Here is a 21,984-nt window from a genome sequence, read left to right on the forward strand (position 1 = left end):
GGCGCCCCCATAGCAGCTGACTTTTAAATTTACTCGTGCCCCATAGCCAATCTGGAGGATGAGCTGCTGGATAATACATTCAAAATCCAAAGACGTTTGTACTCCAGATGCAGGATCCTGGGAGCCCCTGTGCCTGCACCTCCCCCAGCCTTGCCACAGTGATAGTACAGAGATTCCAACAGCTTCCTTTCTGAAACCTCAGCACCCACACTGGTTTTGAGATACAGAGTATTGGAACATTCTGGAAACATTGTAAAATTGTGTATTTGGGAGCTCTTGGTTGGTTGGTCGCTTGGTTGGTTGATTAGTTCCTGTGATCCTCCCTCCCTGGCCCCACATGTTTTACATGGTAATGAGATAAGAATCCTTTGGGGTCCTGGGCCCCTTTGAGAACCTGCTGGAATCAATGCACTCTTTCCTTAGGAGAAATATAGATATGAAATGGTGTTAACCATTTCAGGGGGGGTCCATAGGTGCCCTCTAGCCTGTCAGAGAACTTCTTAAGGAAACCGTGGATTTTCAACAGCCAGCCCCTGCCAGGCAGCTCATCTGGGAGTCACCGGCACCTCAGCATGACAGTCTATTCCTTCCCTCATAGGGGAGGAGGGACAGTGATCACACAAAAGCCCTTGGTGCCTATAGGGGTTAAATAGTGTCCCTCTAGGTTTCATGTCCACCTGGAACTGTGACCTGATTTGGAAATAGTCTTTGCAGATGCAATCAAGTGAAGCTGAGGTCATATTGGATGAGGGCAGGCCTTAAATCCAATAAGACTAGTGGCCTCAGAAAAAGGAGGAAATTTGAACACAGAGACACAGGACAGGCAGAATGCCATGTGACCATGGAGGCAGAGGCTGGAATGATGTGGCTACAAGACTCCACAGGAAGCGAGGAAGAAAGGAAGGATCCTCCCCTGGAACCTTTAGAGAAATCACAGGCCCAGGGTACCACCTGGGTGGCTCAGTCGGTTGAGCATCTGACTCTTGATTTCGGTTCAGGTCGTGATCTCATGGTTCTCATGGTTCCTGAGATCGAGCCGTGCATTGGGCTCTGCACTGACAGCACGGAGCCTGTTTGGGGTTCTCTCTCTTCCCCTCGCTGTCTGCCCCTCCCCCACTTGCTCTCTCTCTGCCTCAAAATAAATAAATATTAAAGAAAAAAAAGAAAGAAAGAAAGAAGAAAGAAAAAGAAGAAAGAAAGAAAGAAAGAAAGAAAGAAAGAAAGAAAGAAAGAAAAAGAAAGAAAGAAATCACAGCCCTGCCGACACCTCGACTTCTGATTTCTAGTCTCCGGAACTGGGAGACAATAGGTTTCTGGTGCTTTCTGCTACCCAGTTCGTGTACTCTGTTGCGGCAGCCTTAGGAAAGGAAGGCAGTGCCTGAGGGGAACAGGCAGAGAAGGATGCCCGGTGGCTTGTGGCTGGGCCTCCCCTCTTCCCTCACCAGACACCCCATGGGCTTCTGCTGGACCTGACTCTCCCCCTGAGCCACCGACACCAGGCAGCCTCTGGGTTTTGCCCATGAGAGGGTTACAGGCCGTTTGAAGAGAAGTTAGAAATCCCAGCACATCTGTCTTAATAAGTTTTACCACAGCTTGCTAGTTTAAACTAATGACTAATTTATTGTATAAAATACCAGCAGTGTATTTTTTTATTTTGTTAATTAATTATCTCCAGCAAAGGTGAAATTTATAAAAAATGTCCAGGAACGGTACACATTGTGAAATCACCTTGCAGCAGGAGATGAAATTATTACTAATATGGGATCAAATTATTACTGTATTGACTTAGTTACTTTATGACGTTGTAATGGATTTCTTCATTATTTTCTCGGGATTGTGGCATTCATGACTGTATTAAAGTCTGTTAATCTATGCAAATATCATTAGGCACCACTAATAACCAGGCAACTTTCTTCCATTTCAGGGAATGTGCTAAGTACTTGGCCTGTGTGGGTCACTTCCGGGCAGCAAGGAAGGAGAAAAGGCAGACAGCAGGCAGTTCTGGAAACCCACTCCAAGCACAGCCTCCCTCCCCCAAGGCAGAATGGGTGGGCGTTTCTACAGGGTGGTTTGGGAGTCTCAGAAGGTTTTCAAGCCATTATACATCTTCCCCTGCTGTCTAGAGGGCCTGACTTGTCACATGAATGTCCATTCCTTTGGATTAAGGTTCTGGAGGGCCTTGTTAAAATGCACTATCCTGGAAGGAAACCCGCATCAGCTCAGTATCTACCATTAGTCCTCTTGAACTGACAAAGTATTCGAGGGGACACAGGGCCCTGCTATGCTAGGACAAGGGACCGGTCAGTTTTTACAAAGGTTAGAAATAGGGCGATATCTAACTATGGGTTCTGTCTGAATAGAGTTGGCCAAAATAGTTTGTTCTCAGGGACACCTATGGATCCTCGAGACCTGGGAGGGACCTCTCCAATGCGGTGGGGTGGAGGGGGTGAGTGAGAATTGGTAAACACGCCACGAGCTGCCCATTATTCAAAGATCCCAAATCTCCATGGCCTCACCCACTGGGTCCTTAGGTCAGCCAATGCTACGGGCCCAATTATCCTATAGCCCAGCTGAGGCGGTGAGGCCAGGCCGAGCCTCCTGCCCTGTCTGAAGAGCTGTCACGCTGATGGGAACCAAATCCAGGCTCCTACCCTCCAGGCCATGGAGGACTCCCATTTCATCTTGGTTTTCTTCTGACCCAGATCAGGGGCACCTGGGTGGCTCAGTCGGTTAAGCGTCTGACTCTTGATTTTGGCTCAGGTCATGATCTTGTGGTTTGTGGGTTCAAGCATGAGTCGGGTTCTGTGCTGACAGCACGGAGCCTGCTTGGGATTCTCTCTGCCCCTCCTCGGTGCATGCTCTCTCCAATCTCTCTTTCTCTCTCTCAAAATAAATAAATAAACTAAAAAAAAAAAAAAAAAAAAAAAAAAAAAAGAAGGTAGACCCCGATCACACGAGGGTGAGGCCAGGCTCCCTTCCCCACCTTGAACATTCTCAGACTAAACCTACTCACTAATATGTGGGTTGCTAGTGCCCGTTGTTCTGCTTCTCCCAAGAGCAGAAGCACAGACAGCGTCTTTCCTGGCACCACCGAGATGCTGACTCACCGTGTTAACTGGAAACTGACGTGCGACTCAGTCCTTGTGACTCCCTCGGCCGCATCAAAGGATGAGCTTGAGGACCTAGAACAGAGAATAGCAGCCACTGGGCCCAGGTCACAGTTTTAGGGGACTCACCTTCCTAACTGCAGGTCCAGGGTGCGCCCCCCCATGCCCCGCCACGATCGTCCCCTCTGGGTGGGTGACACTGGTCTCACAGGTAACATGGCACCAGCCCTAGGATTGGGCTGCCTCAGGGCACGTTCTGCTCCTCGGGCTCCTGCCATCTTCCTTGGATCAGCATGCCCAGACTTTTCAAGGTTAAGCACAATTTTTAACATTAAAAATTCATCAGCACCCCTCCCCCCTTGACAGATGTTTTTCTTTGAGTATCCATTGTTTGAGAGAATGCAAAATGGCAACAACCTACCTTGAATTAGGCAGTGCTTTTAAAGGAATTGGTACATTTTTTAAATGTTTATTTATTTTTGAGAGAGAGAGGGAGAGAGACAGAGCACGAGCAGGGGAGGGGCAGAGACAGAGGGAGACACAGAATCAGAAGCAGGCTCCAGGCCCTGAGCTGTCAGCACAGAGCCCGACGTGGGGCTTGAACTCACAGACTGCGAGATCATGACCTGAGCTGAAGTTGGATGCTTAACTGACTGAGCCAGTCAGCAGACGAAGCTTGCGGTGTCTGGGACCCCAAGGTCAGATGGCACCACTGCCCTTGGCTATCTGGCTGCTGTGTGCTGGGAGGGGAGAAAGGGGCAGGTGGTAGGGGCAGTTGTGGCCACCAGTGGGGGGATCCAGGCTGAGAGCCGTTGTCCTCCTGTTCCCCGGGCTCCATCGGCTTCTTCGGGTTCCTCTTCCTCACTCCGAGCCAAGGGGGTGGCAGCGGGGGCGGGGGGAGTCCCCTGCTTCCCACAGCCCACACACCGGGCCCTGCCGTTCATCCTATTATGATTACAGACCAACTTCCAGCTCAGCACCATCCAGCCCTTCACCCAGACACCAGCTGCCCTCCCCACCCCACCCCCCTGCATCTCCTTTTTCTTTGTCAGGCACTACAGGCCTGAATGCTTATCTGCTCCCACTAACCAGAGGACACTTTCTGGCAAAATCAGTCCTGTTGAGGCGACACGAGCTCCCACATTTCCAAAGCTCCCAGAAGAGGGCAGTGCTGAGTCCAAAGGCCTCTAACCCAAAGGACGGAATACCAAGCCCTGGGGCAGGCACTTGTGAACCAAATTCTATTTTGCACGCCAGAGAAGGCGTGGCACAGCCGTCAGAAACATCGGGTGCCAATCCCACCCAAATCACTTGCCCAGGTGGGCTTGGGTCTGTCACTCAGCCTCCGTGAGCCTCAGTTAACTGACCTGTCAAAGGGGGATACAGCCGTGTTATATTGAATCATGGTAGTGGGAAGCGGGCAGGACATGTGGAAATGCCCAGGTGGCACCGAATGGACTGTCAGGATGTCCACAAAGGCAGCCAGCACCATCAGCCATGGAAGAGTCTGACCGCGGCAGGGCAGGGAGGACTGGGAGGGGAGCCGGCATCTTGTTCTCCTCCTTCACTCGCAGTCCATGCCTGCTCCAGGCAGAGTGGGCCCTGCCCGCCTCTCCCCTCCAGCTGCCCCTCAAAAGACCTGTTGGTGCGAGCGTGTGTCTTGCTTCTCAAACCGGGATTCTCCAGCTCCTTGCAAACGCACTTGTGCTGAATAAAACTCTGGATTCTCTCCTCTGTGCACCCATCCCGGGTTTCCTTCCTTATCCCCACCACTCCGTGCCTAACTCAGCCCAGAGAAGACCAGCAGAGTGGCCTGGCCTCTGAGGTCATGCTCCCTCTCTATCAGTGCCCATCTGGCTCTGCCCTTCACGGCGGGGTCATCCAGGCTCCAGTCCAGAAGCATGTTTAGCGGAGGGGCAGATCTACTCCTGTACCTCTTGACACAGTCCCTCCAACAGAGTTTGTCGGCCAGCTGTGTGCCTGACTGGTGAATAACAGAAGGGGTGCAGAGCTGGCCTGCAGGCTGCTGAAACATGGGATTTCCCCTTTCTGCCACTCTGTGACTTACTTGGTATTGCCAACCTGAAGGCCTCAGGAGGACCCCTGAGTGACAAGAGCAGGTGCCTCTGTCGTTAGCGACGTGAGCCACACTCAACAGTTATGCTGCCACCCTTCAGCATAGTTTGCTCTGCTGAGGACATGGACGCTCCCCTCACAATCTCGTTAGTCATTGGAAAGAATAATGTCTTGTAAATGTGCAGCCCTGTCCAGTTCCCAGAGCCGTGTATTCTGAGCTCACCTGAGCCTCACGACCATCCACTCTGGTGAGCAGGGCAGGAAGTGCTTTCGGCATGGTAGATGAGAGGTGGGGAGCCAGACCACCTGGGTCCAAATCCTGGATGTGCTGTTGATTAGCTATGGGACTGTCAGCAAGCTGCCAGACCTCTCCGTGCCTCAGTCTCCTCATCTGTAAATAGGGGTAACAGTGGTACATCCTCAGGAAACTAAGGTACATCCTCTTGAGCAGTGCTTGGCCCTTGGCAAGCACTCAGCATGGATTAGCTCTCACTGTCCTCTCTGAGGGCATGATCCCTGACAGGAGGAGTGAATGGATGAATCTCTGTGTATGCCATATGGGCTGACACCGGCCATCAAACTGCAGGGGCCAGTCCTGCCTGCCACACTCCAGAAACCAACCTGCTCTGTGGGGTTGGAGCATATGACTTTGGCCTTTGGGGACCATGCACCTATGGGGGAGATGGACTGGTCTGCCCCTAGGAGGAGAGGTCCTTATCAGGTACAGTGGGGGCTCAGGAAGTGCCCTGGGCCCACCTGCAGGCTCAGGGAAGCATCAAAGAGAAGCTTCAGATGTCTGCAGGAAATGAGCCCCACTGCAACCTACAGCAAACTCATCAGAAAATATGGAGGTTCAAGAACCTGAGTTGAAATCTGAGAAGTTGGTTCAAGATAGGTCTTGAGCAGAGCTGGGTTCCTTGTTCTTCTGAGAGCTGACACCCTAACAGCTGTGGGTGGCCATGACCAGTTTTCTGACCTTTTGCATTCAGACCCCATTATCTGAAGCCCTTAGACACATTGTAGCCATCCATCCATCCATCCATCCATCCACATTTACCTATTGCTATTTACGTACCATCGACCATAAATCTATCTGCTCTCAGCAATCATTTTTCTCTCATCTGCGTATCTATCATCCAACATTTAATCTGGATATCTAGCATCTATTAATCATGTCTGCCATCCATCCATCTCTGTGTCTATCTGTAGTCCATTATCAGTCATGAGTTAACAAGGTGTGTACTTAAGCATAGACCATTTGAGCTCCATTGAGAAGGGTGTTGGGGGACAGCAGTGACTCCAGGGGGGCTAAGGGCACTGGAACAAAGATGGACAGGAAGGAAACCTGAGGGCTGATGAAAGAGGCTAGGACCCTCCTCTCAGAGCAGGGCTGGCTCAGCCTCAGGTGTCAGGGCAGAGAAGGTGGGTGTGGCCCTCCCCCCCAGCACCAGCAGGCACAGAATCCTGCAGTCCCGAGGGCTGAGCTCTTGCTGGGGGCCTAGGGCCAGAGAGGTGGTGCCTGAGGTGAGATGGCCAGGAGCAGCCTGGAGAAGACCAGTCACGGCTCTTCCCAGCCCTGGTTGCATGTTGGTATTATTTGAGTAGGTTTCAAAGAAACCTAAAACCAAAAACAAAAATACTGATCTCCAGACCAGTCTATATCGCAGAAGCCGGACCTGGGTATCTGTATTACTGAAAGCCTCCAGGTGATTTTCCTAACAGTCAGGGCCAAGAACCAACATCTTATAAGATCCAAGACCCCTGCTGTTTTTCTAGAAAGGGTGTACCAAGGAAGGAGGAGCAGGCTTTGCTCTTCTAGGGAAAGGCTTGGGCTCTGGGCAAGGCTGGGCTCTTCAGTGGGGCATGTGAGGCAACTTTCTTCTGGGCTGCCCCGAGACTCCTGCCAGGGTTTTCAGGAAGCATCACCCCCACACTGGCCTCGATGAGCCCACCCAGGCTCACCAGAAGTCCTTGTCACAGTGTCCAGGGTGGGGAATGGGCTTGGTGGCTATGGTAATATAGCCTCTGGGTTCAAGCGTGACTACTGTTGTATTAGACAAGGTGTTTGCCCCTCCCCAGGAATACACGCGGCAGGCTGTTAGAAGTCGGAAGACTACTCTCCTCCCTCGTCCCACAAGCAGCAAAGCTGCACCCTCAATGCTAAAACTCGCATGGATCAGAGGGGTGGGAGCTGTGCACTTCTCCCTGGCACTGCATTATGTCTCTGGCTGTGCAGGAGGTTGGGGAGGAGTGGGGGGGGGGTGGGACCCATGACTAGCCACTGTATCTAAGAGGCTGTAGGAAGTAGGGCTCTAGCTGGGAGGGTGAGGGTGAGCTTGTGGCTGGGGCAGAGGTTGGGCTGTGGCCCAGTGGTCAGGTGATCGGCAAGCAGAGTGTCTCCTCATAGCCACAGCCGTGCCGCTCTGCCACTCACCTAACAAGCCTTGATCCAAAGTGACTAGAGAAGAGTGGCCCTACATGGGACTCTTACTTCTTCCCCAGTACCTGTGGCCACCTTGACTAGATTCTCTGCCCTGCCAATGAGATGTTCTTAACAGCATTCCTGGTCTCTCCTCCTCTTGTGCCCCCACCATCCTCTGGCCACCCTGCCCGTACGTGTCCCCTACAGAAGCCTCCTCTTTTTGCTGGAAGAGAGTCTTGCTCTGTCTGTCTCCTTGAGAGCCGAGGACAAACTGGACATAATTTATGCTCCCACATGATATAAAGGGAAAAAGTCCCCATTAGGCTATAAATTATCCTGTGATGGGTGAAATGCTGCAGAATGCACCAGACGCCAGTGGAAACCCCATTAGACAACAGGGTTCGGCTGCCGAGAAGTCCCCACAGAACCCCGGGCCGTCTGTCATGCACCGTGCGCCTGATGAGGATGATGTAGCAGATCAAACGTGCGATCGGTTACCTGGAGAGACGGCTGTGCGCTGCTGCTCCAGAGAAAGGTGACTTCTACGTAGATCCACTTTGTATCCCAGGCTTCCCCTGGGAGGCCTGGTGCAGACTCGGTGCGGGATGCGGGTCGGAGAGCCAAGAGGAGGCAGCTAGGGGTGCAGGGGTGGCCTCCAGACCCCTCACCTGTACTGAACCTCCAGGGTTCAGTTCCTGCCCAACTCAGGGCCCTCATGCCTACCCATCGTCTCGAAGAATGTAAGAGACAAGTGTGCAGGGGGCATCCCTGGCCCCCAGGGTGGTGACAGTCCCCAAGTTCTAGTCCTGTCTCCCAAAGCATGCTGCGAGCCCTCAATGGCACAAGCCCACACCTGTGCTCCAGGCAGCCACCAGGGGGCTGGAGGGGCATGCTCTGCCCAGGGAGTGGATTCTGCCAGCAGGTCCCTTTTCCTGTGTGGGGAGGAGAGAGGACCTTACGGCCTAGGCCTCAGGAAGGGGAAGGCCTGAAGACTCATCCGGAACAAGCTTCCTTCCTCATCACCCAGGGGAGCTCAAGGCAGCGGGACTTTGGGCAGAGGGGTGAATGAGACTGCGAAGGGCTTGTGAGGCATAAAGAGAGGCCCCCAGGCCATCAGGAATCAAGGGGAAGCCTGAGCCGGTTACAGTTACCCTGCCCGGTCCCCCTTCCAGGCGCTGAACCGAAGCCCTGGACTTGGAGAAGGAATGGGTTATTAGGCCTTTGCCAGTCGTCTGTGTGGAGATGGAGGGGTGGAGAGAAAAGAGAGGAGAGAGAAGTCCAGGTAACACTGTCTTCCCCTGGAAAGAAAGTGACGGGGAGAGCTCGGCTCAGCTCAGCTCAGACCGCTGAGTGTGGGTCTCAGCTTCCGCCGGTGACTGAGTGTCGCATTTCTGGGAAAGATGCTTAACTCTTCTGTTTCTCGGTTTCTTCCTGTACACAGTAGAAATGATCAAATACCCACTACACCTGTCAAGTGCTTATCTCACTGCCCAGGTCATAGCGAGTGTTCAATAAATGAGAACCATGACAGTCCTCACTATTGTGGCTGTTTTAACCACCTCCCGGAGGCAGGGAGTCAGTCTGGGGATGGAGTTGGGGTGCCTGGGGGCAGCAGAGGTTCTGTGATGTGGGAGTTGGGTCCACAGTCTCTGTGGGGTGACTGGGGTGACACGGAGACTGGGTGGGCTGGTGCTGTGAATCGGGGAGCTAGGCCAAGCCCAGGGAGCACATGGCAGGCAGTGAGGATGGGCACAGGCAAGGAGCCTACACCCAGAGTGGGAGTCCCAGGCCAAGTTTGCAGTGGTCAGAAGTGAGCGTCCAGGCCTTGGGCTTTGGGGGAGGTGTTTAGATTGCCATGGGCGGGAGAAGAGGAAGGAGGAGAAGTGTGTGTGCGTGCATACCTACGTGTGTCATTGCTGCTCCCTCGTACCACACGCCCCTTCTCACCTCCTGCTTTTGCACGTACTGCTCCCTGACCTGGGATGCCTGCCCCTTGCCAGTTCTAGCTGGCAACCCTGCCCGTGAATCCTTCAGGCCCAAACTGAGCCTCTTAGACCCCTCTCCACCCCCTGGCCACACAGCTCAGCACCTGCTAGGCACCTGCACTTATCAACAAGGGCCACTCATTTCCTACTTCTGAGGACTCCTGGAGGTTGGTGCCTCGTCGCTGGCAACCCACCCTCAGGCCAGCCCCATTGGAGTGCCACTCCCAATGCTCACTGGGCAAATAGGCTCATGTATTCATGTCAACAAATATTAAGTGAAACATCTACTACATGCCAGGCACATTAGGCATTGGGCGCTCAGCAATGATGAAATGGATGGGAGGCTGGACATAAATGAGCAAAATAAGGTGATACAGGTTATGAAAAAATCCAGGGAAGAGGACAGTGAGTGTGAAGGCCGTGACTTGAACTAGCAGCTCAGAAAAGTTCAATGAGCAGGTGACATGTGATGGAAGGCTTGCAGGAGGTGAAGAGTCCTGAGGATATCTAGAACACGATCTCTGAGACAAGAGGAAGAACAGGAGGTGCAAATGCCCCAGGTGGGGGCCGGGCGGGGGGCAGAGGTGCACAGGGAGTATTCCTGAGAAAGCATGGAGGCCCAGAGGTCTGGAACGAGGGAAGGAGAGATCAGGGAGAAGTGGAGTGTGGGGTGCCTGTGCAGTCCCTTACACATCTCTAGAAAGAGTGGGCTTGTGCTCAGGGACATGGGAGCCACTGTGAGGTTTGAGCTCCACCTTGCACTTGAACTGACCCCTCTCTGGCTGCCGTGTGGAGAGCAGATAGCAGTGGGCCTGGGTGGGTGTCAAGAGACCGCGAGGAGGAGACTGACGTGGCTGGGGCCAGACCCCGAAGCACCGGGAGGCAGGAGCCGAAGGAATGCGAGTGTGTAGGGACTGGACGCAGGGCTCCTGCCTCCTCCCACCCCCAACATCAAACAGCGCCTGTCAGGAGGGAGCCGGTAGATCAAGGCCTGGCACCGCCTCCCCCAGAGGCCAGAGCTGGCTGAGGGTCCTCATTTGCATCCCTGGTGGAGAGGGAGCCCCATCCCAGTCCCAGCCCCAGCAGCCTTTGATCTGGTTTGCTGTCTCCCTCAGCCTCCTTCCCAGGCAAGAAGGCTTTTATCCTTGGAGGGGGAGGCAGCTCCCCCCAGCTGCCTCCCCGCTCTGGCTCTGACACCGTGCGTGTTGTGGGGACCAAGGGGGCCACGACTTTTCTACTCACTGGTTCACTTCACGCTGAGAACCCACGTGGGCCTGGCGGGTGACCCCATGTCCCAGGTGAAGGGACTGGCTCTCAGGAGGGTGGCTGAACCCATCACACTGCTACAAAGGGATCCATACCCAAGCCCTTAACCTGGGTGTGCAGGGAGGCTGCCGACCACCCATGCCAACTTGAGGAGGGGGACATTGTCCGGATCCCATTATGAGAGGAGCCCCCTGCCCTGTCCTCCACCCCCTTTTTTTTGGAAGGCAGGTTTGAGGCTGCATGCGCTCTCCTGGGGAGGGAAGGTGGGGGGGCTCTACTAGGGCTGGCAAATAGGAGGCAGGGGAGGTCTTGGGACTCTGGTTGTGGGGGGAGGGGTCAGCAATCTTGAAAATGGCCCAGATTTAGATTCAGATGATTGGTTTGAGCCCCGCTTGTCCCTTGGGAGCCAGAGGTGCTTGATGGGTCTGGACCAGCAGAACTGGTGGAACTAGCACATTGCTGGGCTTGGTGTGACTTTGGGAGAAATGCCCTGTTTTGGATCAATCCAGGTGGACCTCCTGGAGGAGGCTGGGGAGCATCTCAGCTGTCCCCAAAACACTACCATTTGGTTAGGGTGGTGCAAAGGCTGGGCTGGGCAAGAATGACTTTGTTCATTTCAAAGTACCTGGGGGTCCTCTCCACACCCCTGGGGGTGAGGGTGGGCCTCCTCACCCCACCAGCTGGAGACCCTGTGGGTGAGCAGTGGCAGTAAGGGCTGTAACCGGCACAATGAGTGCATTTACTGAGCATTCGCTCTGTGCCTGGCACTGTGCTAACGCCCCGTGTACTCAGCTCATTTAACTTCTAACAGTCCTAGAAGTTGGGCACAGTTATTCTCTCCCTTTTATAAGTGAGGAAATGGGGGCCCAAGGAGGGCACATGACTCGCCCTAGGTTGATTTGACAAACAGCTTCAGTCACTGCCTGGAAGATGTCCCCCTGCCCCTCCTATCGAGTCGGTGTGCCTCCCTTGTCCAACCCTTCCTTTGAAGGTCCTCCCTGATTGGCGGTGAAGCTAGGGAACAGGAGTAAGCGTCTTCCCCTCAGACTCACTGCCTGTGGGCCCTGGTGCGCTGAGATCATCTCCAGGGAGAGCAGATGGTTCTGGGATCCAGGAGGCACCCTGGGAGTCCCCTGGTCCCAAAGTCAACAGCCTGATAGATGCGTGAGGGCCCTGCCTGGGGTGGCCCTCAGGGCTCTACGTTCTGCCAGCAGCCGAGGCAGGCACGTGGTGCACCTCAGGCTCTGGGCTCCGGCCTCACCCAGACCACCTTTGGGTCCAAAGCCTGCAGAGCAGGACGGAAGACCTCTGGCTCCGTGATTGTGAACGGAGCATTTCTTCCTCACTCCCCAAATTGCTGTCGTTGAGTCTCCAGGGACCCGAAGGAAAGCGTCTCTTGCTGGGCTGGCCTTAGATCCTGCAGCAGCCAGGCCCCCCAGTAACCCCTCTGCCCTCCCCGCCAGCCCGCAGACCTCAAAGCCCCATATTCCCCACCTTGGCCCCTCACCCTGGGGTTCTCCCCAGCTCCAGGCCCCCCACCCGCCCACCCTCGGCGCTGGAGGGAAGAGAACAGTAAAAGTCTATTGCGGCCATAAAGGCATTAACCATCTGAACACTCGTCCACAGTGCCCCAGCAGCCGTCTATCCTTAAGCAGGAAATATTGTTTAATGCCGATGGTAATGAGCGAATCAAATTTTGAGAATTAAACCGGAATTTGAGCATTAGCGCTAGGGCGCTGGCATTTGGCGTGTCAAGTGGTGCTGCTGTCACCCCCCGCCCTCCCCAGTCGGGGGCCCACTCCCCCTGCAAGCCCGCAAGATGCTCCTTGCACATCCGAGGGAGCTCAGGCACCACCGGGAAATATCCCATGTAGGAGCCTGGCCTAAACTTGCCATCTATCAGTGTCTTGCTTCTCGGTTTCCTGGGCCCTCCTTTTAAAATGCAAATCCTTCCAGCCAGAGCCCCATTCTGCCCTGACATCCTGAGTGAACGAGTGTAGGAGTTTCTCTCAGGGATTCTGGCAACCAGATTCCATTGCCTTTCATCAGCACCTATCCACCTATCTATGGCTCCTGGGAGGTGTCACCCAATGCTTTTTATAGGTTGGGAACCTGGAGCTTAATTAGATTGAGGTTCTGGGGAAATAAAGACTCCTGAGGCCAGAGGAATGGGAGCTGTGTGTGTTTGTGCTGGGCAGCAGGCAAGAGGCTGTTGGAAAGGCAAAGTCGAACTTCGGCTGACCCCCTTACTGCCAGCCCTGTGGCATGCAGAGACCACTGGGAGTGGGTGAAAAGAGGGATCCCTCCCACCTCTCAGACTTTGCTCAAATGCTCTTGTGGTCTGGAGCCCCTGCACTGGTCCCCCAGAAGTGGAATCCCCAGCCCGCCTCCTCCTGGAAGCCCTCAGGGTCTAAACACTCCCCCTCCTCCCACCCCTCCACCCCTCCCCACCCTACCCCGGCCCCTCTGGTGCACAGTCCAGAGCTGTTTCCTGGCTCTCCTCTCTCATAGTAAATGCTCAATAAATGCTCATGGAAGGAGTCACCAGAGGGTGAGCCTAGGCGGTAGGTCCGGTGCACTGATCCAGGCCCTTCTGAGGTGGCTGTAAACACCTTCATTTGACATAGAACCTGGGTACTTCTCCCCATGCATTATTTGGGGGTGTGTAGACTATGCCTACTCCCTGGCAGTGGGTCTTTGGGGACACTGGGCACAGAAAGCAGAGTTGCCTTCTGCTTCAGGCAGAGCTGAGAGTAGCGCCTACCTTCCACCGCCCAGCCCTTCTGGGGTGTCACACTCCTGCTCCCCAGGACCCCAGGTGCTCCCCACACCCGCAGACACAAGCGCTCACTTTTTAAAAGAGCAGGGAGGCAGGAGCAAGGGGTTATAGGATTGGGAAGTCAAGAGACCCGGAGAGGCTACAACTGTGTGTCTTGGAGCCCTGCGGGGAGGCACACGAGCTCTGGGGGCCACTGCGTGGCAGCCCCAGTGGCCTTTGTCTTGTTTGGGATTGCAGATGGCCTCTGTCGCCATCAGCGGATGGACGTCAGCACCAGTGAGCCTACTGTTGCAGGCGTGGTGCCTGGAGCAGTGTCTGGTGCAGAGAAAAGGGCTCAGCAAACAATTGAATGACTAAGGAGCATGCTCCCCTTGTTCTGTCCCTTGACAGGAGGAGCCCATGTGAAGACTCGAGGGTGGGGGTGGTCTGGCACTGGGCTCAGCCCTGGGAGCCAGAATAGGAACATATTATAGTCCCCTACCTTAAGCTGGGCTCTCTTGAGGGGAAGGTACTGGGGTCCAGTCACTAGCCTCCACTTGCTCACATGTTTGGGCCCTATGACTTCCCACCCAGGGGTGTCTTCAGCCCATCTCCACCCCTGGCTCTGTGGTCTCTCCTGGCCTCACCTCCTCAGAAACACAACAACACCCCCCCCCCCCCCCCCAAAATCCTGCCGTGGGCTTAAGGCTGCGGGCTTACAGGGGAGAGTGGAACACCACAGACTCACCATTACCCAGGGACCCTGTATCATGTCAGATAGGCAGGCTGTGGTCAGGGACTGCTTAGCCTGTCCAGGAGTCAGGGGTCTTGTGTCGATGTTGGAGAGGGTGGCTGGCTGGGGAAACTGAGTCATCCTCTGAGACTTTCACTAGGTTGGCATAGACCCAAGACACCAGCCAAATGGTGCCATTGGTCATCTGACACAACTTGGAGACAGTGCCTCAGAAAGTAGCCAGAGGGAGAGGAGGTCACAGAGGGCGGGGTGACAGGGGGAGGTTGTCCATGCTGGCTGGTCAGCCATAGCATAAGTCTGGTCCCCCCAGAGATGACCTCTCCCATCTAGGACACACACAGGGGTGGCCCTCCTGGCCAAATTAGGGCAGGGCAATGAAGGGAGGGGTGGCCCTCCATTTCCTCTTCCTCCTGGAGTAATGGCCCTCCCTGTTGTTCCTGGTGGTGGCCAGGTTCTGCTCCTGTAGCATCTCTTGGAAGCCTAGCATCCATCACCTGAGGAAGGACTGATTATTGCCGTTCTGTAGACCTAAGCCCAGGTGGGGAGAAGTTATACAGTGGTGCTGGGGGTTAAGCCAGTGGGCCTGGGCCACAAGGAGATCCACCATTTGGACTCAAGAGTCCTTCCAGCCTCTGGTCTGAAAGAGAATCCTTAGAAGCACACCAAAGCCAGGTGGAAATGAAGAGTGTACAAACCTGGGTGCAATTTGAGGGTCCCGGAACCAACCAACATCTGAGGGTTGTGGACTCACCCGAGAACACCTAGGGGAAGTGGCAATGGGACTGGGTTCCTCCGGAAGGAAGCCCTGGTCTAGAACTGAGAACGGAGAACTGTAAGGAAGACAAATTTCAGGGGGAGAGGAAGAAAAAAATGAGGGGAAAAACTGCAAAAGGGAAAGTGCCTGAATAGAAAGGCACTGTTGGATGAATTTTAATGCAATCAGAAGGCTGTCATAATGATAATAAAGGAATATATTCAGATGTCAGGAGAGAGGAGAAGTCGCGGGGTTTCGGTCCCAGCATTTAAATCAGCTCAGACAGAGGAGGGGCCCCCTCTTCCTTCCTTTTTCTTCCAGGGAGGAGAATTTCTAAACTGAGGGCCAGGGATTAGCAGGAGGCAGGGGGTTTCACTTCATTGTCTTTCCGGAAATCCCATTTAATTGGAGTCCTTAAAAGGCACTGGGGCTGGGTGGGGGACGGGAGTGCAGAGTTGTAATGACTCACGACTCCACTGAAGGCTTGAGAAGCTTCCTCCACTTCATGGAAAATGTTGCTGCTGCTTCTAGGAGTTAAACATAAGCCACTGCCCTCTCCCCTCTGTCTCTGCCCTCTCCTCTGCATCTCTGCTCGATGCTCTTTGTTTCTGATTCTGTTCCCTCCATTTCTGCATTTCCTTCTCCCTCTGCTCCTAACCTCATCTCCCCCCATCCTTCCCCAGCTTCACCCTTCCACATTTCTCTCTCTCTCTCTTCTTCTTGGTTTCCATGGCCCAGAATTTGGAGTCTGTGAGCCCTGAAGATGGGGCCGGGGTGTGCCTGGCCTTGAGATGGCCCAAGAAGCCACCTGCTTGCCCGGCAGGGGCAGGTGGCTAGGCAGAGGCTCCAGGCCCCAGAGCTTTGACTGAAGCCTACTAATGGTGAAGGGCTAGACTGGGGTGCCCTGGTCCAGCAAGCAGTAACAACAACTGGCAATGATGCCCTGTAGGGCATGGAAGGAGCTGGGACCCAGGACTACCTCATCACTGAGGACTTGCCCAGTGCTAAGTGCCCTGGGCTAAGAGGTACTGACAGGGCAGAGGGTCAGGGCTTCCTGAAGAGGAGGACTCTGGGTGGCTTGTGAAGCAGTGCAGGGACCAGGTGGTTTCCTCTGGCTTTGCTCCAGACCCCAGGACACCTCTTCAGGTCTATGTGAATTCACCTGGCAGTCTGGGCATGGGGAGGTTCTCTGGGGCAGAAGGTAGCAAGTACTCTGAGTACAGAGAGACATAGACTCAGAATTGCTCTCACATTCGCAGGAACCAGAAACTCAGGGCCATTTGCAATTTGGGGGTGTACGTTTCTGCACATAGGCTGTGTGTGCCTGTGTTTGTCAGTCATTCGAGAATCCAACAAACATCTAGTGAGTGCCTGCTGAGTGCTGCTTCCACAGGGATTCTGTTCCAGCTCCTCTGGCTGCCATAACAATTTAGCCCCAGACTGAGTGGTGGTAAAATAACCATTTGTTACACTCATGGATCCTGGGGGTTAGGCATTCAGACAGGGACACAGCATGAAAGGCCTATCTCTGCTCCAAGACGCCTGTCCTCAGCTGTTAGAGTCAAAGGCTGGGGGCTGGAATCATCTGCAGATTCATTCTCCCCAGGTCTGGTGGTCGATGTTGACCGTCAGCTGGGGACATGGGTTCCTTCTCATGGGGACTTTCCTGTGAGCTAGTTTTGAGTCCTGAGTTCTTCACAGCAGGGTGGCTGGCTTCTCACAGAGAAAGCATTCCCAAAGACAGAGCCAAGTAGGAGCGCCTCCCTTTATGACTAACTTGGAAGTCAGCAGGCATCCTTTGTGCCATTTTTATTGGTTTAGGAGCGTCACAGCCCACCCTGATTCGAGGGGAGGGAGCACAGGCCCCACCTCAGTGGGAGGACTTCACGTCACATCATCACATCGCAATAAGCTTGTGGGACGGGAGATCCTTCGGCAGTCGCGGCTGCTACAGAGCCACACAGTCCAGTGTGATCCCTGCTACCCTAAGCACACGGCCAAGTGGTGTCAACAAACCGAGTGGTTCTAAACCCCTGGTCAGGGGGGAGACTGGTGCCGGAGCCCAGCCTTCAGGAACAGGCCCCACAAAAGTGTCCAGGGCTACATTTTTGCAGCATGAACTAGGAAGGGCCAGACCAAGGAACGGACACCAGATGGAGGTACAAACAATGTGGGATAAAAAGAAGGTGTGACCCTGGGAATGACACAGGGCATTCGTTTGTCCACTCTGTAACTCTGTCTTGAGGGCTGACTAAAAGGCACTCCGGGCAAGGCCTGCTCTCTTCCCCCGGGGAGCATCCATGGGGTGGGGGCAGGGAGCTGGACAAAACCAAAGGCAAAGCGGTAACGATGGTCCTTCGGAATCTGGGCCTTGAGAGACAGAATCTGAGACAGAGAATAAAGGGAGAGCAGGAAGGAGGGGCCCTTGATGAAGAAGCACTATTTAAACTGAGACCTAGAGGCGAGAAGAATTCAGCCTTGTGATCGGGAGGCACTTCAGACAGAGGGAAGGACAGATGCAAAAGCCCTGTGGTGGACTTGCCTGTTGTGAGTTAATTTGGCATCTAGGGGTGAAAGTGGCTGAAGAAGATAGTATGTAGCTAAGAGGAAGGAGAAAGGGAATGCAGGGTTGCCCAGATGCCCCTTGTGCCACCTCTGTCCATCCGTGTGCCATATAGGTGGGCAGCCAGACCAATGGCCTCACTCCCCTCTGTGTGCTGCGTGCCCTCTGGGCGGGAGGGGGCACAGTCGCTGCAATCCAGCCCCCTTGACCCAACCCTTCCTCCCTCATCTCCACCTCTGGCTATGCTCTCCCTCTCTCCCAACCCCCTCACCCTGTGGCCCTCCTGCTCTAGCTGCGTCCAAGCCCTCCCCCTCCAGCTAAGAGCCCTCTTGCCTGCCCAGCTCCTCCCCCTCCTCCTCTTACCCTCCGGTTGTACCCTCTTACCACCACCCCCCCCCCCCCCCCCTCCTGCCGCCCGGGCCCGCCCGCGTGCAGCCCGGCTCCTCTGGCCCAGGTAAGCATCTCCTAATTTGTTCCAGAAGATAGAAAACTCTTCGTGGGCATGCTCAACAAGCAGCAGTCCGAGGACGACGTGCGCCGCCTCTTCGAAGCCTTCGGGAACATCGAGGAGTGTACATCCTGCGCGGGCCGGATGGCAACAGCAAGGGTGGGGGGGTGGGGCGGGGGAGCGGGCGGGCGAGGCCTTGGGCCCCACAGCAGCCCCCCCACCCCGGCCAGTCCTGGGCCTCCAGCTGGCCCCGACCTGCGACCTGCGAGCCTGGAAAGGATGCTTGGAAGGGGCAAGGCGGTCCGGCCTAAGGATAAGGGAAGGCCGCCATCCAAGTCCAGAGAGGGGCAGGGAGACTTAAAATAAGGATGCTTTTAAGTCTCCATCCCCGTCCAGGTCTTTCTCTGTCTCTGTGTGGTTCTGTCTTTGTGTTTCTCCGTTTCTCTCTTTCTCTCTCAGTCTCTGTGTCTCACCCATTCTGCTTTCATCCGGGATGCGCCCTCTCCCCTCGGCCCCTCTCGGGTGACTCACCTCTCAGCCCTCGCGCTTCTAAGGCCTTCCTCGGGCCCCGCCCTCGCGCCTTGGCTCAGCCTCTCCCGTCCCCCCAGGGTGCGCCTTTGTGAAGTACTCCTCCCATGCCGAGGCACAAGCCGCAATCAACGCTCTGCACGGCAGCCAGACTATGCCGGTGAGTGGGGCGCTCCCGGATGAAGTGAGGACCCCGCGGTGGCCCCAGAGGGACCGAGAGCTCCGCAGGGCCCCGCCTGCCCTTGAGCTCCGTGCACACCTTGCCAAATGTGGGGCGCTCACAGCCTCCTCAAGAGGCAGGAAGTCGTTATCATTATCCCCATTTCTCAGACAAGGACACTGAGGCCCAGAGAGACGTAAGGAACTGGACTGCCTCTAGATTAAAAAACGCCTGCCGTGGGGTTAAGATCCCAGACAGCTGGGCGAGTGCAGGCGCTGCAACGTGCCGCCCAGCTCCACCCTCCCCCTCCCCAGGGCCCTCCCCCAGAGGATCGGGTGGGTCCCGCCAGGGCAAGGACAGCTGGGAGAGGAGGCAGCTGGGGCAAGTGGGCCTCACGCGCAGTCCTGGCTGCAGGGAGCCTCATCCAGTCTGGTGGTCAAGTTTGCCGACACCGACAAGGAGCGCACGATGCGGCGAATGCAGCAGATGGCCGGCCAGATGGGCATGTTCAACCCCATGGCCATCCCGTTTGGGGCCTACGGCGCTTACGCACAGGCAGTAAGTGGGGGCGCAGTCGAGTGAGGGGCGGGGCCGTGCGCGCAGCTGTTCTCTAGCTCACTTTGCTCGGAGCCTGGGAGAGCAAGGACGCCTAAGTGTGCTGAGGGGAGCCCTGCTCCTGGCCCAGAATATCCTGCTGTCCTGGAGCATGAGGCGTGATGAGGAGTGAACCCAGGGAGTAGAGACCAGAGGGGGCTAAGAGAAGTCTAGGCCAGTGCAGGGTGGCTTCCAGGAGGAGGTGGGCTGCTATTCTGGTTTTATAGAGAAGGAGCTGGAGAGGCCTCTAGGCTGGGCAGCAAGGTGGGGTGCTCTCAGCGCTCTTCCACTAGTCAGAGTCTAGGAAGCACCACCTGGAAGTGGTGAGAGAGGTACCCGTGCTTGGTTGTCACCACTCTACCTCTGCCCTCACTCATGGGAGGCGGTCATTCCCGGCAGGGCTCCTTTGAGGTGCCCCAAGGCCCTCTGCATCCACACTTGCCCTGCGGTCCCTTCAGACCCTGCCAGATGCTGCTGGCCATCCACTTCTTCCCCCCACACTGGAGCCAGCTCTGTCCCCGTCTCCCGGGAGCTGACCCCAGACTTGTAACCACAGCCCCCACAGGGGTGGCCCTGAGGTCGGCCGGCATTTCGGTTCTAAAGATATAAGCCCACTTCACTTCTTCAGCGGTGTCTAAACTTGGCCATGTCAGAAACCTACCCAGTCCCCGCTCACCTTTGTGAGGACACTGGGGGTGCCCGGAGTTTATTCATGATTTCCTGTTGCTACCCAACAGACTCCAAGTTAGGACCACCTTAAACAAATCCATGCCAAGTTAACTCTACAGAGGCTCACCTAACATGTCTCTGGAGCTCTGGCTGTCACATCTCCATGGATGACAGACCTTTCTTAGGGCTGACCAGCACCCGTGGAGCCAGTCCCCTCCTCCTCCCCCTCTACAACTTTAGAGTCCCTAAGACCCTATCATTACTTATGAATACAGTTCTCTCAGAGGGTGGGGGTGGGGGGATATATCTGAACTCCCTGGGTTTCAGGGCCTGGAAGGCTGGTCTCCAGGAGCTGAGCCCCCTGGTGGGGAGGGCTGCCCCCCTGGAAGCGCATGATATTTTTTCCACTTCCTCTGCCCCAGCTGATGCAGCAGCAAGCGGCACTAATGGCGTCAGTCGCACAGGGCGGCTACCTGAACCCCATGGCTGCCTTCGCCGCCGCCCAGATGCAGCAGATGGCGGCCCTCAACATGAATGGCCTGGCGGCCGCACCCATGACCCCAACCTCAGGTGAGTGGCCAGGTACCAACACTGGAACCTGGTGTGGCAGGAAAGCAGCAGGTGGGACCTATTATTTGGCCAATTTCATCTACTGGTGGACCTTCCCATGGCCAGAGCACATGATGTATATGGACCCAAGCAGGCTTCATCCTCTGGAAGTTTGTAAGTGTTCTAATCCCGGAGCGCCTGGGTGGGTCAATAGGTTAAGCGTCTGACTTCATCTCGGCTCATGATCTCAAGGTTCACAAATTTGAGCCCCACGTCGGGCTCTGTGCTGTCAGCTCAGAGCCTTGAGCCTGCTTCAGATTCTGTCTCCCTCTTTTCTCTGCCCCTCCCCCATTCACATTCTCTCTCTCTCTCTCTCTCTCTCTCTCAAAAATAAATAAAAACATTTAAAAAATTTTCTTTAAATGTTCGAATCCCTGGAGACCTAAGGGAAGATGGGATGTGGGCCCCATGCAGTCAATGATATGATTTCAGGGTGGTGAAAGTTTCACTCAAGTTATTGAGCCATATCAGGAAGCAATTCATCTTGATCTCTTTTCTGGATCTCTAGAAAGAAATTCACATGAAAACACCTCCCCACTTTGAGGTCTGAGGGGAAAAAAATCTCGCCCATTCTGTGGCCTTATTAGGTTCCTGGCCTAACCAGGGAAGGAGCCCCAGTTTTTTCACTTTTCTTTAATCCAACTTAGATTCATTGGCTTTTCCCAAGACAAGTGCAAGAGAGATTAAGAGAGAACCTCAAGAATTATTAAAGGACAGCGGGTTTGGAAATAACCCCATTCATAAAGCACGTTCTTTTTTTTTTTAATATTTATATTGAGAGAGAGAGAGTGCACACAAGGAGGAGAGGGGTGGAGAGAAATAGAGACAGAATCTGAAGCGGGCTCTAGGCTCTGAGCTGTCAGTACAGAGCCCAACGTGAGGATCGAACTCATGAGCCGTGAGATCATGACCTGAGTGGAAGTTGGATGCTTAACTGACTGAGCCACCCAAGCTCCCCAGGATGTTCTTAATTAGATCTTGGCTATTGTTCAGTTAAGTGATTCTCAACCTGGGCCAGTTTTGTCCTCCCGCCCACCCAGGACATCTGGCAATGTCCTGAGACATTTTTGGTTGTCACAACTGGTAGGGGGAGTGCTACTGTAGTCTGGTAGGTAGAGGCCAGGGTTGTTGCTAAACATCCTATGATGCCCAGGAAAGCCCCTCACAATAAGGAAATGTCTGTCCTCAAATGTCAGTAGTGACAAAATTAAGAAACCCTTGTCTAGTCCAAGGCCTGGCCCAACACCCCAGGTTCTCATTCATCCAGCTTCCTCAGCTCCCTGCACCATAC

The 21,984-nt window shown here is 54.8% G+C and overlaps 1 protein-coding gene across 1 annotated transcript in view; it reads left to right on the forward strand.

The window, feature by feature from the left end:
• The window catches only part of CELF4 (CUGBP Elav-like family member 4), a 295,349-nt gene that overhangs the window by 247,853 nt on the left and 25,512 nt on the right, over window positions 1-21,984 (forward strand). Inside the window, 5 exon segments of the mRNA XM_030336966.1 lie at window positions 18,165-18,260; window positions 18,263-18,292; window positions 18,742-18,821; window positions 19,236-19,379; window positions 20,507-20,654. Coding sequence (XP_030192826.1) covers window positions 18,165-18,260; window positions 18,263-18,292; window positions 18,742-18,821; window positions 19,236-19,379; window positions 20,507-20,654 — 498 coding nt within the window.

This window comes from Lynx canadensis, chromosome D3 (assembly GCF_007474595.2).
Source record: "Lynx canadensis isolate LIC74 chromosome D3, mLynCan4.pri.v2, whole genome shotgun sequence".
Lineage (NCBI taxonomy): Eukaryota > Metazoa > Chordata > Mammalia > Carnivora > Felidae > Lynx > Lynx canadensis.